The sequence below is a fragment of the Mustela putorius genome, unplaced genomic scaffold (genome assembly GCF_011764305.1).
Source record: "Mustela putorius furo isolate JIRA1106 unplaced genomic scaffold, ASM1176430v1.1 tig00000081_pilon_pilon_pilon, whole genome shotgun sequence".
NCBI lineage: Eukaryota > Metazoa > Chordata > Mammalia > Carnivora > Mustelidae > Mustela > Mustela putorius.
Genome location: NW_025421272.1, coordinates 1,116,867 through 1,136,322, shown reverse-complemented (window position 1 = coordinate 1,136,322; position 19,456 = coordinate 1,116,867). Strand labels below are relative to the sequence as shown.

The 19,456-nt window shown below is 45.3% G+C and overlaps 1 protein-coding gene across 1 annotated transcript; it reads left to right on the top strand.

The window, feature by feature from the left end:
* Positions 1 to 8,011: 8,011 nt before the first annotated feature.
* On the top strand, positions 8,012 to 18,953 carry PIK3IP1 (phosphoinositide-3-kinase interacting protein 1). The gene is made up of 6 exons (XM_004766394.3): positions 8,012 to 8,267; positions 9,228 to 9,344; positions 9,441 to 9,560; positions 10,506 to 10,706; positions 10,803 to 10,881; positions 17,380 to 18,953. Exons 1-6 carry the CDS (start codon positions 8,183 to 8,185, stop codon positions 17,582 to 17,584), a joined length of 807 nt encoding a protein of 268 aa, XP_004766451.1. The 5' UTR covers positions 8,012 to 8,182; the 3' UTR covers positions 17,585 to 18,953.
* Positions 18,954 to 19,456: the final 503 nt, after the last annotated feature.

Here is a 19,456-nt window from a genome sequence, read left to right as displayed (position 1 = left end):
CAAATGTGGAAAAAACCACCAACTGATTAATGGATCAAGAAAATGTGGTATACCCATACAAGGGATATTATTCAGCCATAAAAAGGAATGAAGTACTGATACATGCTGCAACACAGATGAATCTCAAACACATTACTTCTAGGAAAAGAAGCCAGACACAAAAGGTCAAATGTAGTATGATCCCATTGATACGAAATGTCCAGAATAGGCAAATCTAAAGAAAGGGAAAGTAGATCAAGGAGAATGGAGAGTGAATGCTAACAGATAGTTTTTTTTGGAATGGTGACAATATTCTGGAATTAAGATGGTGATGATAGGGACGCCTGGGTGGCTCAGTTGGTTAAGCAGCTGCCTTCGGCTCAGGTCATGATCCCAGGGTCCTGGGATCGAGTCCCACATCGGGCTCCTTGCCCTCCGCAGGGAGCCTGCTTCTCCCTCTGACTCTGCCTGCCATTCTGTCTGCCTGTGCTCGCTCTCGCTCACTCTCTCTCTGACAAATAAATAAATAAAATCTTAAAAAAAAAAAAAAAAAAAAAAAAAAAAAAAAAAGATGGTGATGATAGTTGCACGACCTTGTTAATATATTAAAAACTGCTCAATTGTAGCTGTAAATTGAATTTTATAGTATGTGAATTATAGCTCAATTTTAACAAGTAGAGCATTCATAAGTTTTTTGATAAATTTTCCTAAAGTTCATTACATTTAAAAAAAAAAGATTTCATTTATTTGAGAGAGAGCGAGAATGAGCTGGGGAAGGGAGGAGCTGAAGGAGATAGGGAGAAGCAGACTCCCCGCTGAGTGGGGAACCTGATGTGGAGCTTGATCCCAGGACCCTGAGATCGTGACCTTAGCTGAAAGCTGACACTTAACTGACTGAGCCAACCAGGCACCCCTAAATGTGTTTTAAATGTGTCGTTGGTCTTAATGGTGCAGGGATATACTGAAATCTGAACGCTTGCTTCCATCTCTTTGCAACTCATTTGTCATCATCATTTTCCATCTCATCCCTGATCCACAACTGTGTACCAAACCCCTAGCCATTACAGAACCCAGACCACCAAGGTCTTTCATTCTTTAAAAATCTTAAAAAAAAATCTTTCAGGGACGCCTGGGTGGCTCAGTTGGTTAAGCAGCTGCCTTCGGCTCAGGTCATGATCCCAGCGTCCTGGGATCGAGTCCCACATCGGGCTCCTTGCTCGGCAGGGAGCCTGCTTCTCCCTCTGCCTCTGCCTGCCATTCCGTCTGCCTGTGCTCACTCTCTCCCTCTCTCTCTCTGATAAATAAATAAAATCTTTAATAAAAAAAAAATAAAAAATAAAAAAATAAAAAAAATCTTTCAATCTTAAAAAAAAGATCCCAGGGTTCTGTGATTGAGCCCTGCATCGGGCTCCCTAATCAGCAGGGTGTCTGCTTCTCCCTCTCCTTCTCTCCCACTCATTCTCTCACTCTCAAATAAATAAATAAAATCTTAATTTAAAAAACCTCTTAGAACAGTATCTGGCACATACTAAGTGCTCAATAAATGTTAGTGATGATGCTTTTATTGCTGCCACAATTTGAGCTACTATTTGGTAAATATTGGATGGCTGGATAAAATGTACATCATTCTAGGCAGAGATTGCTGAATTATCCAACTCACTGGCAAGGGAGGACTATAGTCTCTTAGGAACCCAGAGAGGAGGGGCACATGGGTAGCTCAGAGAGTTGGGCGTCTGCCTTTGGCTCAGGTAGTGATCTTGAGGTCCTGCAATCGAGTCCCATATTGGGCTGGGGAGTCTGCTTCTCCCTTTCACTCTATTTCTGTGCTTCCCTCTCTCTCTCTTTCTCTCTCTCTCTCAAATATATAGTTAGAATCTTAAAAAATAAAAAGAAATCCAGAGATGAGCTATTAAAGCTCTAGTAAGTAAAAATACTAGTGTGATAATGTTTTGACCTTTTTAAGACTCTTTGAGCTGACAATGGCTATAAAACAGAGGAAACCAAATATTTTCAATTCCATTTTCAGATAATTTGGACTTGCTTAAACTATCCAGCAAAATAGGAGCAAAATCAGAGGTTCAGCTTGGCTCTAGCTTCTGATCCTAGATGGTGGCAGTAACAACAACAACATTAATAATAACAGCAGAAGTTCTTAACATGTGAGGTGCTCTTCCAAACGCTTTACATACATTAACAATTTAATGTTTATGGGAGATTTCCCTACTATATCCAAGATAGCAGAAACTCAGAGCAAAAAGGTTGTTACTAGCCTAATGGCAGAGCTATTCGAGGAATGGGAGCCTTTCTCCTAAATCTGATGACTTATGAAGGTGACAAAAGGTTAGGCCACTCAGTGTTGGAGAGGACAAGATCCTAGAAAGTGGAAATGTTCCACCACTGCCGAGGTATCAACAATGTGGCTGCAACTGGGCAGAATTTCTATTTCTAATGTCAGGATAATAAGGAAGTTGCTGCCAATACTGCATAAAACTCAAGACACTTAGCAGGGATGGCTGGCTTCCAACTGAGCCATTAAGGTAAATGTAAAAGAAAGCTCCAGGTAGAAATATCATTAGGAACTCAGAGAACACACTGAGTGTTTGAAGCTGGTACTTAACCTTCTATTATTGAACTCAGGGTCTTGCCATGCTGGGACCAATCTGAGTTCACTTACGACACCCCCTCGTGCCTATAATACTGCTCATTTCTGTTATCTGAGCTTCACGGAGGTAATTAGAGCAGCAATCTCTTATGTCTGGGTCTCAAAGTACCAAGATGTTGATTTCTCCTGTCCTTGCATTTCCTTCCAGCCACAATTGTTCTGTGATCTTGTTTGGGATTCCTTTTTTCTTTTTTCCATTTCACTGTAACAGAGTCTGAAGAATATATAACATATATTAGCATTCCCTGACATACAAATCCTTCAGAGGATCTCTCTTAAGAGGAGAGGGACTGGAGACAACCATGAGAAAAGATAGGTAAAGGAAGTTTCGAAGAGAATAGTTCACGTGACTGTGCAACATGATAGAGACACCAAGGAGGGAACTGAGATGGATAAAAAAAGGAAAAGCAGTGCTTGACACAGAAGATACTCAAGAGCTGTTTGAGGACTGAGAGAATTAAATACTAACAGGAGAAAGAAATACCAGGATTCTAAAGGTGGAACAGACATATTTTCCCAGCTACCTTGCTACTCCCAGACCCAGCATATATTTAATAGATAAACATCAGACTTACATTGTTTATGTAAATGCAAATGCTAATTATAACACTAAATGATAAATTAATCATTACCTGTAATTCATGGTAAATATCACAGTCCAGGGGCACCTGGGTGGCTCAGTCGGTGAAGCGTCTGCCTTTGGCTCAGGTCATGATCCCAGGGTCCTGGGATCAAGTCCCAAATCAGGCTTCCTGCTCAGTGGGGAGTCTGCTTATCCCTCTGCCCCTCACCCCACTTGTGCTCCCTCTCTCTCTCTCACTCACTCGCTCTCTCTCCCTGTCCTTCAAATAAATAAAACTAGGCCATAACCCCCCACCCGCCCCGTGCATTCCCACAGCCTCCAGTACTAATATCCACTGTAGCATTTATTTCACTGTTGTTTTGCCTACTAGTATCTGCACTAACACAAAATTATGAGCTTCTTGAGAACAAGGACCTTGTAGAGTTCACTGTTATATCCTCAGTACTCAGCTTAGTGCCTGACTGGTATGCAGTGGCTATTTAATAATCACTGAATCAATAAGCCTTTATTGTCTGTATCATACTCTTAACACCTACTTACAAATGCCGTCTAATATTTTCATTTTCATATGTGTTAGCCTGATCTTTATGACCAGATTCTGAGTTTCTGGAAGAGAGCAAATATACTCAGTACTTCAGAGTTAGAGGTTGCTGACACAAAGACTGACACAATTAGTATTTATTCAGGGCTGAGTGAACATCAACAATCTAGTGGTGTACGTACTATTTTAATCTCTCTCAACCTCCATTTGAGGAAACAGAGTCATAGAGAACTTAGTAGTTTCCCTAAGATGACATAGCCAGTAAGTGACAGAGCTGGGATTTGAATTCTGACATTGGTACCTGTACTCCTTTTTTTTTTTTTAAGAGATTTTATTTATTTATTTATTTGACACACAGAGAGAGATCACAAGTAGGCAGAGAGGCAGACAGAGAGGGAGGGGGAAGCAGGCTCCCCACTGAGCAGAGAGCCTGATGCGGGGCTCAGACCCAGGACCCTGGGATCATGACCTGAGCCGAAGGTAGAGGCTTTAACTCACTGAGCCACCCAGGCACCCCTGGTACCTGTACTCTGAACCACAGTAAGAACAGGCTGAGGAAACAGAATTACAGATGCTAAGTAATTTACCCAAGACCATACTATAGTGCTGAGACTGGAACCTAGGTCTTTCCAAAGCCTACACCCTTAACTATTTGGCATAAGGCTTCTCTTGCTTTAAATGTCAGCACCAAAACGCATACTAGGTGTTGATAAATTTTAAAAGCTGCAGCTCTGGTTTCCTGAGATTGAAGAATATTACATTCCCTTCCCAAAGAGGCATCACTGGGGGCGCCTGGATGGCTCAGTGGGTTAAGCCAAAGAGACATCACTGTAGCTTATTGGGTTAATTTACCTTAAATATCAACAGCTTAGTCTTATAAGCCAACTTAGTTTATATAGTCTCTAGTGTTATCCCTGCAACACTGAAGACTGTGTTTTCTTCAGTGTGAAAACCCATGTTTTCTAAGACTGGCCTCTAAGTAAAAATTGACTCTCATTCAGAAATTTACTATTCCCTTTATTTTTCAAAACCAGTTATGTGATATTCCCAAGTTCTCTGCTTTTGTGGCTCCTCATTTCCTCAGTGTAGAAGGTCTTGTTTCCGAAGGTAACCTATGATCCACAAGCCCTCTTGGCTGTTTTATTGTTTACCCTTAAAAAATTACCATCCTCTATAGGCTTATTAGACGCTTTATGTTTGTGTGGTACTCTGCTTTTCCCCTTTATCTCAAACATTTATTAAAAACTTAACTGTGTATCAAAATGCAAATAACCTAACTCATTGAAGGCCATATTTTCAAAGAAAATGGGCTTGGGGTTTAGATATTGGAATATTATTTCCTTAACAAGCTTCATAAAGTCATCCTCTGCTCGGTTTGCAATTATACACCCAAGTATCTTTCAACAAAATCTCAGTAGCTACTTCTACAGCACATTATATGGAGAGAGTAGCTGGAGCCAACTCATTAGATCTTACTCCAAAGATTTTTACCAACATGTTAGCCCATTTTGCTGACAAAAAAGATTCTCAAGACTTATTAGAGCTCTTCCACTAACATTCCCTGTTATCCAAATGAACTGCCCATCTTTCTTGGGAAATGTTCTGGAGGTTATTTCCTGAATTAACAGTATGGCTCTGTCTTTCTGGATCAGTAATGATTTAATATAAAACTGAGAATCAAACATCCCTGAAATATTTAGCAAAATATGAATATTATATTTCACAATGTTGTCTTCAACGATATACATAACCCCAAATGAGTATATGAGTAGTGCTGTATCATATTGTTATTGTAGTAATATTTCTGGGAGAAATACGGAATTTGGAGTAACTACAGGCCATGAAATATGGCCATATTGCACCAATACATGAGGAAAGTTCAAAACTAGATCATAAGAAAAAGACCAAAGCATCATCAGTGATGATGAAAGGCACATCTCTGAACTAAATCTGATTTCCCTGAGGAAGGAATAAGTACTGAACTTATTATAATAGAATACGAAAAAAAAAAAAAAAAGAATACGCCTTTTAAGGACTGAGAAACCAGTCTGTCATTCTAGAAAAAAAAATCAAATCATGCAGATAAATGTCTTACCGGCGAGAAAAAGCAGAGATGACTAAGCTGAAAAAAATCTCCTCTAGCCTGTCTTATATCGTTTCTAGGTAGTGCTGTTCCTGATAAGACACATGGCACAAAATATGGTTTCTCTGTATATCAAGGTAAGTTACTGAAGATAGCAGTTTTCTGAATAGAAACCTTAGATAACAGCAACAGGTAATGCAGTTTGAGATCCTGAGGAAGAAATACTGGCACCCCAACATGGGCTCAATAGATAATCTGAAAATGGTACAAGTGCCGGCCTGTGTATAGCCTGTCTCTATTATAATCAGAGGGGAGAGTGTTATAATCTGGCAGAAGTAACCCTTCAGAGTCTGCAGAGCATTTCATCAGGTAACTGAACACTCACTGCATACACAGGCAATAGATTAGATGCTGAGGAATCAATCCAAAAGAACCCCCTGCTACTCTGAAATTAAAAACTTCATTTTCATTTTCTCAAGCCTATATATTTTATGATGAAACAGGATGTACATTATACTTCTCTTGCAATGATGTAAGAGGATTTAGGATCCTCAAGGAAAATCGTGCAAAGAGCCCTTCTCCTCCAGCCTTCTGCCTATAGAAATATCCTACAGATTCCCTGAAAAATAATGTAAGCTTTCTTTAGCAAATGAAATACACCCTGTTATTCTCTCCCTGACCATTTCACTTTGTTTTTCATGACACTTAAGACCACCTGACACTTTACGTATTTATCACTTATCCTTCCCAACTAGAATACAAGCTCCGTAAGGGCTGAGGTTTCAAGTATTTTGTTCACAGATATGTTCTCAGTATCTGGAACTGTATCTAGTATGTAGTAAGTTCTCAAAAAAATTACAAAATTTATAAGTGTTTTTAAAAGACCCCTGAATAATATATTAGAATTAAATCCTAAAATTTTGGCATACCTGTGTGTATGTATATGTGAGTAAGTTTATAGATTCTGTGTAATATTCAGCATAGGCCAAGTCAGGAGTCAGAAAATCAGAAGCTTGTGTGGGGAAACAGAAGCACGACTGTAAAAACAAAGCAACACGTCTTATTAAATGTTCTGAGGGAATCAAACACAGTCAGCAAACTTCTGTAAAAGTAAATTAAATTTATCTCTGTCCTTTCCATATCTGAAATCTGACTGTAGTAAATTCAAATTTACTTCAGATTGGTTGGATTGACATTAGCTTTCTTCCTTGATAAAGCTTTTGAAAGTTAGTGAACTTTTTTTCCTTCTCCCTAAAATACTGCCTAAGTTATGCTGTAAAGATATAAGCCCTCAGATCGAAACAGTTTCCTATTTCTATTTTGAGATTTGCCTGAGTCACAACATAGTCTTGGGAGAATCACTCTGCTCTGTCTCTCCATTTACTGAGACTGCCTGGGAACTCAAACTGTCAGCCAAACAGGAAGAGGACCCTTCTGCCTAACTCCAAAAGGCCTAAGTCATATGAATGTGGTGAGGTTTAATGATGGATATAAATCACTGCGAATGGACTTCCCACAGGGTGGATGAAAAAAGCCAAACATTTGACTTAACTTCCTCTATATGAATTCAGGGCTGTAGAAAAGGTACACTATTAAATACAGCCGAGCGAATGTCCCAATGTTTGTATAACGTGTGTTTTCAACTAAAGAGACCCCTTCTGTGTTCCTACTATACATGACCCCCCCCAAACCCAAATATAAGCAATGTAAAGTGACTGATCTGATCTTGGCAAAGTTATACTGTTAAAAAAAAAAAAGTCAGTGTTCATAAAGATGTATAAGCCACAAAGGCCCTTTTTCTTTTTTCAGAAATGGATAAAAAGTGTTCCTTCCACCTGGATTCTCTTATTTGAGCCCTATGTGGTCTTGAGTTCCTCCTGCTTGTGTAGTTAGCATGTCCTAAGTTGTTCTGCCTTTGTGACTATAATTTCAAACCTTCTTCCCCACAACAAAGCCTTTTGACAGAGTTACTCTTTCTGTACTCACACAAATGGAAACAGAAGAGATGAAAAGCCCTGGGGATGCAGTAGTTATAGGTCTCAAATTGATCCTCTGCTAAGTACAACCTGAACTCTGCCCCTCTCTTGTCTGGGTGGAGTTCCTTTCTGGGCTTAGTGATCTTGCATGGCATAGGAGGCTTAGGACCCAGGGGGCGCCTTTCAGCCGAAAAACACCTCGCTGCAGCAAGCTAGCTGGGAAGCTCCCAGTTCTAAAGAGAGGCTGTTTACCAGAAGAGCAAAACAAGGGCAGGTCTCACTGCAAGGCTGGGACTGGGAGGCAGAGCCGACGCCAAGGCGACCCCGGTTGGACACTGGTTGGTCAATCACCCGCAAGATGAAGGAGGTGAGGATGCTCTTGGCTTGGGTGCAAACATTCCTCATCAGCAACATGCTCCTAGCAGAAGCCTATGGATCTGGAGGTGAGATTACAATCTTTCCTTCCTGCAGCAACTTAATGAAGTAGAAAGGGTAAAGCAGTTTCCCAAGCATGGCCAGGCTAGACAGGAAGATCACTGGAAATGAAGCTTTTAGCTGGTTTCTCTTATTCCAAGAAGACTTCTCCACACCCCCCCCCCCCTTTTTTTTTTTTGCTCTTCTTTTTCCTCCTTTCCCTGTCAGGGTTTGCAGCTCCATATTTGCCATTAAGAACAAAAGCAAGTAGCCACTTTCTCTCCTTCTCCTTGCCTGTGGCTCATGAATGCATGGAGTTTGGGATTCATCTCCCCTACTCCCTAAGTCCTGCTCTTTTCATGGTAAGGTTAGGGCACAGGCCCGCCTTCCCCATGCTCTCCTGCTGGGGGGAGTGGGAGTTTGGAGTCACATCCAAGCAGCGATGAGGTAGGTTCCCTCCAGTTTGAGGCTCTCTTTTGCCTGACTGAATCAAGGCTTTTGTAGAATTCTCCTGGGAGGGAGTGTTGCCAGTGCTAGTGTGGCCATATCGGTGAAAGGAATACCCCAGTTTATGTAATGTGGAATTACAACACAGGGATCAATTTCAGGTCCGGCCACCCACCGACTCAAAACTCCCAACATCTCCAGAAAGGTACTCGAACCCAAGCCTCTCCTGCACACTCCTCCAAAGTGGCCACAAGTTCCAGAATAACAACCCCTTGCACTTGTGCAGTGCTTTCCGCCTTTCAAAAAGCAAAGCAAAGCTAACATGCTCTGACCGCTGAGTGAGGGCCGGGCACCAAAGAGGCTCTTTAGATGCGCTTTCTCTTCCTTCTTTTTCGGGACTCACAACAACCCATCAATCAAGGCAGCAGGGGTTTTCCACATGAGGTCAGGGAGGCCCAGCCGGGCCTGTGGTCGCCCAGGCAGGGTAGGCCCGGCTCCACTGCCGGTCACTCAGTGTCTGGTGGGGCTCCTCTTCCTCACAGACTGCTTCTGGGACAACGGCCACCTGTACCGGGCGGACCAGCCCTCCCCAGCACCGGGCGTGCGCTGCCTCAACTGGCTGCAGGCGCAGAGCGGCCTGGCGTCTGCCCCCGAGTGGGGTGAGTGTCCGCCGGGGGTGGCGGGCGGGCGGCGGCGGGCGGCTGGCGCGGTCTGGGTCCTGGCCCCGTCTCATGGCGCCTTCTCTACCCTCCCAGACGCCGGCAACCACAGCTACTGCCGGAATCCGGACCAGGACCCGCTAGGGCCCTGGTGCTACGTCAGCGGCAACGCCGGTGCTCCCGAGAAGCGGCCTTGCGAGGACCTGCGCTGCCCAGGTACCCGCCCGGACTCCGAGGACCTGGGGACCCCGGGGACCCCCGAAACCCCCACGCCCTGGAAGGCCTGGGAGCGGCCGTTACACCCGCCGCGCACGTGCGTCCGCGCGTCGCCGGCCGGCCCCGCCCCGCCCCCGCGCCGTCCGATTGGCCAGGGCTGTCTCCAGGCCTCAGGGCCTAAAGCCCATTGGCCGCTGCCGCCTCTCGGAGTGAGCTCATCCTCCGCGAGCGCCTTGTAAACAACCGTGGGAGGCGAGGCCCCACCTCTTGGCTGTGCTCTCCCTCCTGGGTGCGCAGCCTCCGGGAGCTCACCGGGCTTAACTCCCAGCCCCACACCCTTGGCGAGTCTCTCAGTGTGTAGTGGTCCTTTGTGGAGCGTCTGCTGTGTGTTAGGCGCTCTACTCGCAACGCCGCTGGAAAGAAGGTGTTTGCGGGGATCTGAGCCTCAGAGAAGTTCAGCGACATATGGAAGGACATGGCAGGGTCCAGATTTGAATCTGAAGTTTCTTAGATTCCAGAGCGAAGGCTGGTTGCTCCTGAGGCGGCTAGACCGTTCTCTGAAATTAGATTAAATGGGATGTGTAACGCATATAACATAGTGATTGGTAAACATTGTGGATTCATGGATTGTTTCCTAGCGCAGAGGGAGACCCCTTTGAGAAGACGGCAAACTGAGCCGGGCCTTGAAAGACGGCAAGGATTTGAACAAAGATTAAAGAAAGAGAGGCTCTTTCTTAGTCCTTCCTCTCACATTTGCCTTGTCCCAACTGTACTGTGGCCCCCTCAGACCTGATCTCGCCCCTGGGGCAAGGATGGATTTCAGTGTGTGTAGGCATCCTAAGGTGAAATCCTTTCCCCTTACATCCCCCAACACTCCAGGCCAGTTTCAGGTGTGAAATTCACTCAGGCCACTCTAATGAGACATATTTTACACTTCACCTGCAGAGACCACTTCCCTGTCCCCTCCAACCTCCACAACAGAAACTGAGGAGGCGTCTGAAGTGCCAAGTGGAGAGGAGGTGCAGTTGTTCGCTCCTGCCAACGCCCTGCCTGCCCGGAGTGAGGCAGCAGCCGTGCAGCCAGTGATTGGGATCAGCCAGCGGGTGCGGGTGAACTCCAAGGAGAAAAAAGACCTGGGAACCCTCGGTATGATTGTCCCAACTCTCCTGTGCCAATCGTCAAGAAATATTTTCTGATCGTCTGGGGTGAAGCTAATGGGACCTTGTGCCCTCTCCTTGGCAGGCTATGTGCTGGGCATTACCATGATGGTGATCATCATTGCCATTGGAGCTGGCATCGTCTTGGGCTATACCTACAAGAGGTCAGTAGCTTCTCTTCTGGGCTCTCTGAGAGGAGGGGAAGAAGGTGAATAAAGCCAAATCCACCTTCTTTGTGGCATACATGCCCAAAAAGGACGTGAAGTTTGAAAGAGGAAAACTAGCTTAAGATGTATAGACTTGGTTCTAGTCTTTAGCAGATGACCTTGGACAAACCTTTTCCTTGGGGGCCTCTACTCCTCACCAAAAAGCCTTGTTAGGTAGGAGCTCTGTTTTCCCACTTTATAGATGAGAAAGCTTTCATCAGAGAGGTGAATTGACTTGTTCACGGTTGCAGTGCCTGAGAGTGGCAGAACCAAGATTCAAACCCAGCTCTTTTGATACCAGATTCTCTACTGTCTAACCCAAATGCCTGGTATGAAGTGAGTGGTGCTGCAGAAATCAGGCTGAACACTCATTGTAGGGTCCCAGAGGTTGATTTCTTTCTTTCTGTGACAAAATTCTACCAGAGGGGCACCTGGGCGGCTCAGTTGGTTAAGCCTCCAACTTGATTTCAGCTCAGGTCATGATCTCAGGGTTGTGAGATTGAGCTCTATGTTGGGCTCCATTGCACTGGGTGTGGAGCCTGTTAAGATTCCTTCCACCCCTCCCCATTTTAAAAATACGTAAAAATAAAATAAAATCATACTAGAAAAGGTTCCTAGCCATTCCTTTTGCAGTTGGGGCTTGAATATCCTGGACCCTAAGTGGGATCTCCTTCAGAACAGGAGGAAAAAAATGAGTTGGAGGACATAGAACCTGTTTGCTATTCATCACCAGATATGAGAAAGCCAGAGAGGTTCCTGGGAAACTCAGGGACCTGACCTGTGGCTGAAACAACAGGAGGAGAAATGCTCATTTTGAGAGGCTCTCTAAAATATCCTATGGAAAAGGCTCTCAAAGTCCATAGTGGGTGCATGGTGATAAGTCAGAGTTGCATTCATTTTTACAGCATTAGGAAAATTATTTGCCAGTCTGGGCAATATCAGGAGGTTTGACTTCTAGCCCTGAGTGCTTTTGATATTTCTCTTCTGTGGTCTGAGAAGGCTTTCTGAAAGGGAAGTGACATGGTAGCCTGCATTTTCTAGTGGTAAGAGCTATGACTGAGCTTACAGCCCTGGTGGGTCACCCAGCATTAAATAAACCTAGCGTGTCCTTAGGGACTGTATAGTTACCCTCCTCATTTTACAGATGAAGAAGGGGAAGTGTTGGCTAACAATAGTGGCAAAAGTGAACATTTGCCATATGCCAGGCCCTGCTTCAAGCAATTTGCATGCTTTAACTCAGTTCTTACAATCACCTTTATGAGGCAAATGCTGTTATTATCCCCAGTTTACACATTGGGAAACAGACAAGAGAGGTTATGTACCTTGCGTGAGGTCACACACCTAGCATTTGGTGGAGCCAAGTCTTAAGTCTTGCCACAAACTATCTGTGTGATTTTGGACAAGTTGCTTCCGTTTCCTACTGCAGAGCTTAGCTCAACGTGTAGCACATAGTAAGTGGTCAGTAAGTGATAGCTGTTTTTTCTTTTCTGTAAAATGTGAGTCTTGTACTAGCACTCTCTGAGCCCTGGTTCCTTCTCTAGTTTTCTATGATTTAGGAAGCAGGGGTTCAGAGAGAATCAAGTATTGACGTAAGAGGCTCTCCTGACTTCTGTTCTGAGGCTATTGCCCTTAGTGGAATGGTTAACAGGAAGGTCCAGGGACACCTGCTTGTTCATTTTAGCAAGTTAGAGAAAATGATGTGGTAGCCCTGGCCTGCAGTTCATAATCAGACCCAAACTTGTTGGCTGAGTTGAGTCCTTGAAATATTTCCTCCTTCCTCAGCCATTGGATAGCAGTTGGCTCTTCTCCAATCTTGTGACAGTTTCCAGGTGCTTGAACTGACTAAATGTTCTTCATTCTGAGCTCAGCTCTCATGCCCAGTAAGGAATCCAGGCCTTTTTTCTTCTAAATTTGCTCTCTAGGTTGTCACAGGACTGCCCTGAGGCCTAGAATTTACTTTCCTGTAAACTCAGGGCAAGGCACCAAGTCACCAGACTCCCTGTCACTAACCACCGGACCACCCCTTTCCTCAGCAAAAGGGCCCTGAGAACAGACTGTAACAGGAAACCACATGTGGGCTAGAGCAAGCTCTCAGCTCCCATCTCTCTCCAAAGTCAGAGAACAGTGTGTCCTGGAAAGAGCTGTTGAGTGTAGGTTCTGCTGTTCCTCTAAACTTCAGTTTCTTGATTGTTGAATGGGGATATATCCCCCTCCATACACCCATACCCACCCACCCAAGATTATCATAAGTATTAAATATAAGCAGAACACCAGTCAGGTTAGATAATCATAATAGCGGCCAGCATTTATTGCATGCTTTCTAAATAAATAGAACCTTACTGAATGTTCTCTGATGATCTATTTCAGGCCTCATGATCATACTTACAAGTCTCACTTTTTTTTTTTTTTAAGATTTTTATTTATTTAACACACACAGAGAGATCACAAGTAGGCAGAGAGGCAGGCAGAGAGAGAGGGGGAAGCAGGCTCCCCGTCAAGCAGAGAGCCCAACGCGGGGCTCCATCCCAGGACCCTGAGACCATGACCTGAGCTAAAGGCAGAGGCTCAACCCTCTGAGCCACCCAGGCACCCCACAAGGCTCACTTTTTACACCGTTTTACATTAAGCTGCTGAGACCCAGAAGAGTTAAGTGCCATGTCTAAGCTACATAGCCAGTTAAGATGTGTCCAAGGATTATCAGTATCTCCCCAAAGCCCAGCAAGTCTCAGCAGCGTCATGCAAATTTGCTTTGAAATTGCAAAGTATAGTAGGAAAAATGGAAACTGAAAAAACAGCTGGGTCTAGAAGTCAAAAGAACCATGATGTAGTTTTGGAACTGCTGCCTATTCTGGGTGCGACACTGGACAAGTAATTTACCTTCTCTGGTTTCCTCAGAGTTTCCTCATCTGTAAAAAGTGTAAAGGCAGGAGGTCAGATGTGATGATCCTCTGAGTTCTAATGTTTCCTAAAAAGACAATATTACTTGCTGGTGGCTACGGACAGTACTGGGTTCAAATCCCAGCTCTGCTATTTGCTTAAATAAATGATTTAACCTCTTTGCACCTGCCTTCCTATCTCTGAAACAGGGATCCTAATAGATACCATTTGGTTTGTTGTGAGGATGAAATTAGACAGTGTAGTTGGGCATAGAGTTTGTGTGCATAGATTTAGCTACTTTGAGGAACTTTTCCTGAGCAGCAGTATGGCACAGCACTACTTCCAACTGGGAAAATAGTGAAAGAATAGTTGGAAGAAACCTATGTTGCATGAAGGAAGTCTGGGGTGTTTCCATCACCCCAAAGAGGAGTCAGAGGCAGGCAGCAGCTGCATTCACGCCAGCTGACTCTGGCCAGCCGAGCTCCTGAACATAGCTCTGTTGTAGTCATAGAATTACTGTAACCCTTGAACTTTGCAAAGGACCAGGAGGCTAATGGGATGGAGCTTTCCCCTGGCTGGGAAGGACAAGCAGGAAGCAGGCTTCCTCTCAGGGGAGTAGGGCCGCAGGTGGGGGTGGGTGAAGGCTCAGCCTGTTGGGTCTTTGTCATGGTTGTCTAGGCTACAGGGTTCAGCCAGCCAGTCTGCAGCTCCCTGTCCCTGCCCCAAGAGCGGTTTCTGTGCTATCCGGAGGGAGCAGGGAGCGTTTATTTTCTGATAAAAAGGCAAGGGAAAAACTGTAAGTCAACACTACTCCACCCCCTTAGGAGAGGAGCTGAGTCAGTGAATAAGCCTTTTGTTCCTTCTTGGCTGCCAGACAACAGCCTGGCTGCCCACCCCCTCCCCCCCACCAAGGCAGTAGGAAGGGACTGAGCTGCTTGATGGTCAATACAGCAGGCCTGGTGGTCTCTCTTGGATCTTGACAGGAGCTAGGGACAGGCTCTGCATCTCAGACTCCTAAGCACCATTAACAGGAGGCCTGTTGGGTTGGGTGTGTTTTGAGGCTTCTAAATGAATGAGACTATAATCCAGATAAATCCCAGTACCTCCTTCCTTTACCCTTGGCTGTTCCTCCAGTCCTGTTCTCCTCCATTAGTATGAATTGATATATTGTCCCCTAAAGACTTATGATGCAGCCTGACCATTATCAATAGCTGGCCACAGCCAGGTGTTTGGTAAAGAAGGTAGCTGAGGAAAGCAGGACAACTCCAAAGCCTTAGTTTCTTTATCTATAAAATGTGGATAATATTATCTTGCAAAATTGGTGTGGAAGTACACCAATTTTACTATGTAAAGTACATGGCATCCAGTAGGTGCGTAGGTAGCGCTTTTCATCTTGGATAATGGGAAGGTCATTTCCTGGCACCTTACTAGGTACTGGATGTATGAGTTCTCACTTTCCTTCTTCCTCCAGCCCCTTAGATTCTGAAATTCAGGCGTCAGCAAAGGACACTTGCATACTCCTCTGCTTTTGTTAATTGCCTTTTGGCCTTCTACTGGCTTGGGGTTCCCTTAATAAAATTAAATCCAGACCTTCCAAGTTTTTCCTTACTTGGGCAACCTTGAAGAATCTGGATTTTTGTTTTATTATGGAAGGAGGTATTTCCTTCTGTGGTGGCAGCTGTAATTGATGAGCAGAGGGCAAAGTGAATCTTAAGCTGAGTGGGCATACACTTGGGCCAGACAGCCATCTTCCCATGTCCCTCCATTTCCTTTCGGGGTGCTCTGGGAATTATTTTGCTGCAGGAGTTGGTGGTATCCAGTCAGAGGCTAATGATGAGGATGGGGTAAGTGCCTCAGGCTTGCATATGCAGATACTCAGTCACCCAGGGTGACTCAGGGAGATGAGCTCACAAATTTGCCTTCTGTGACCTTACAATGAAAAAATAGGCAATCAGAGCACATCTCATGTGAGGAATCTTACATGTCAGGGACCCTGAAAGTTATCAAGTCCAAGTCCTTGTTTTGCAAATGATAAAATTAAGGTCCAGAAAGAAGGGGAGCTGCTGAGGTCACATAAACAATAATTGCCTTGGCTGGTCAGTAGGAGTTTCCTTGGGAAACAGATTAAGATAACATGGCTTGGTGAGTCACTCATATTCAGGGCAAATCATAATAACCTCCTCTGTGAGTTTTACAGAAGTTCTGCTGTTTTCAGAATGCATTCTCTTTCATTATCTTATTTTGAGACAGATATTGTCCCATATCACAGATGAAGAAACCAAGGCTCAGCAAGGCTAAGTGTTTTGCCAGGTGTCACTCAGCCAAGGCTGAGCTGGTATTAGAATGCAATAGAATGGGTTGATTTACAGATAGTTCTGAGGCACCTGTGCAGACTCCACCCCCTCCCGGTCCTGCTGTTTTCTCAATATCCCTCAGTCTCTAGAAACTTGTCATTGTACCTCATATGATGGATGTGTAATCCATCTGCTCTCCCTGAGGTCATCCATCAGCTGCCTGTTTCAAAGCCTCTTTGGGGTGGGCTCCTTCTAGGAAGATTTCCTCTGACAGTTGAGCCCATGTGTCTAGTTGTGACTTCAGAGTATGCTGATTTGGGTCCTGAGTATTGGTTCTGGTGTGTAGTGTGCTAGGCACTCACCAAATTCTTTGGCCTGGAACAGGCATGGTCCAGGCCAGTGGGAAGGACCCTACGTGTGCAGCCAGAAGACTAGGTTCGAGTCCCTGTGCCACCATTTCTTTGGGATGACCCTGATTAGATCAGAACTTCCCTGAGTATCAGCTGGAGTCGAACGGACTTGGGTTTGAGCCCATTAGGTTACTGGAGAGTTCCTTCACTTCTTTGAACTACTTCTTCATCTCTAAAATGAATGATAAGACCTAATTGCTGGGGTTCAGCCAAGAATGAAGTGAGATAATGTACACAAAGTTCTTAGCATGGAGTGAGCACTCCCATTTGAATAAAATGGGCAATGCCATGGTCTGATTGGGTCACTGAGCACCATGAGAATTCAAAGGTGTGTGAACATGGAGGGATCCGATAGTCACTGTTTCATTGTCTCCTATTGACCTGAACAGCCTTTAGTCCCTTTTGCCCCCTGCATGGGCTGGGGACAGTCCTTGTTTCCAGCCAGTGCTCACATCTTCCTTGAACTTTAGAATAAGAGAGCTGTCTTGGAATAGGTTAGTTTTCTGCACAACTCTATGAGTTAGGACTGAGATGGTTCACTGAGATGGTTCTCTGGGTCTCTTGGAGCCTTTGGCCGAAAGAACAAAACTGTATCTTGCTTTCAGTCTCTCCCCTCTACACTATCTTCACTGAGCCTGTCTGCAGCTGTTTGAGGTTCATGCTACTATACACCAGTTTTACAGATGAGGAAGCAGAGACCACAGGTGTAGGAGCTTCTTGTTAAGGCAGTGTGGCAGAATGGAAATCTCAGATATCAGCCACCGATTTGCTCTGACTATGCTTAGCCCTTGCCTCTTCCTGGGTGCAGCAATGCTGTTTAATGAGCAAAGCCACTCGGGAGGCACAGCCTGAATGCTTCTTTCTTTTCCTGCCAGGGGGAAGGACCTGAAAGAGCAGCATGACCAGCAGGTGTGTGAGAGGGAGATGCAGCGAATTACCCTGCCCTTGTCTGCTTTCACCAACCCTACCTGTGAGATCGTGGATGAGAAGACTATTGTGGTCCACACCAACCAGACTCCAGTGGACCTTCAGGAGGGCAGCGCTCCCCTCATGGGTCAGGCGGGCACTCCTGGGGCCTGAGCCACCAGTAATGGACAGGAACCGAGGCAGATACTGGTACAGGACAGCCTACCCTCCTACAGTTGGGAGGAACTACACTTTCTGTTGTGGTTAAAACCGACCCTCAACCTTTTTTTTTTTTTTTTTTTTTTTTTTAAGTTCTAAAACAGAAGCAGGTGTTGTGCTAGGCAGGGTCTTACCAGTGTTCCTCCTCCATCCCTTGGAGCAGGATTTTGCCTATGGATGGAGACAGCAGCAGCCCACACAGCAGTGCTGCTGACAAGGGCTTCCAAACATTGCCTGTGCCCTGGAACTGAACCAGGGACAGACAAGGAGCTCCCCCAGGCTCCTCTGTGCTTTATTATCTAAGATGGCCTCAGTCTCCGCCCTTCCATTTATTCTCTGTGGGCTTGAGTGGCGCATACTGTTATCCATAGTTCAGGTCAAGTGGGTCAAGAGGTAGTATTTAAAAAATATATTTAGTTTTTAAAATAGTTGGGATGTAACTCCCAACTGACCTCCGAGAAGTCAAAACTGTGGGTTGAGAACGGGATCTAGGCTGGGGGCTCCTGGGGGTGCTCTAGCTTGTTGGTGGTGATGTGCCTTGATAACCGTGGGCTGGCCCCAGGCCCAGGGACTCTATTTCAAAAAGAAGGGAAGGGATTCAGAATCACATTGAACATTCCACTTGGGAAGAGGGCAGAAAAGGATCCGTGGCTGCTTTAAGCCACAGGACCTGAGGGGGACCTGGGGTACCCTAGACAGTCTCTGTTCAGGGTGGATAATGACCTCTTCATTTTTCAGGGGTAAGACAACAGCTAACTAACCTATGGGAATTACACTGTGGGGCATTGTGAGCTGCTTCTGCTTCTTAACTCAGAAACTAAGCTCAGAGTTTGCAGGTGGCTCTCTGGCCACTAGGCCAGTGCATTCCTCTGGGGTAGTAGAGCTAGGGTCACAACCCCTAACTCCTAAACAATCAGAACCATTGGAAGGGACCTTAGGGTTCCTCAAGTCTTTGGACACAGGGGCCCATAGAGGGAAAGTAATGCTCAAGGTCATAGAGCAAGCTGCTGGCATGGCCAAGAGGAGAGTAACATTTCTCCACAGCACTGTGCTGCCCTGAGCCAATGGCTCAGCAGGGCCTCCAAGCCCTGATGTCACACTTGGGAGGCCTTAGCAGTGCTCCCTATCCAGTGCTTCCTTCCCAAAGCCCTTCCACTGCCCCACATGGAGAGGAGGGTCAGTAGGGACCATTCTCTTCAGCAGACTATTTCTGGGAGTGGTTTGCTGAGGGGACCTAGGCCTCATGGGTCCCTCGGTGTTAGTGATGCTGAAGAGAACAGTACATTACTGGTTTCTACTTTTCTATAAAAGCATTTTCTCTGTGTACATGTTTTATATACCTCATTCTGATACCTGCATATACAGTGCAGGAAATTGCTCTGCATTTGACTTGTATAAATTAAAAAACAAACAAAAAAACCCCCAGAACTCTGTATCGCCAAGTTTTCATGGGGTGCCAGGACACTCCTCTTATAAGGTGGCTGGGTTTTGGTTACCTTGTCCACACCTGTGTGGCAAGTGCTGTATGTCTATCATTAACCCTGGCCCTGTAACAGGGAGGCGGCAACTGAGTGGTGGGTAACTGCTGCCCCTGCGTTCTGTCATCAGTAGGAATCATTCAGTTTGAAGCTGTAGGAAAAGATGGGTATGCTGGCTTCCCCACAGGTGATTTTGGTCACTGCAAATCTCCCACCTCAGCATTCTTCCCAAGGTGGAGTTAATTAAAATGAACATCCAGGCAGCCCTTAGCAGGGGCTGGAGACAGAAGTATTGGATGGTGGTGCTGCAGCAGCCAAAGAGGGGGATGGTCCTTGGGCTGCAGGGAGC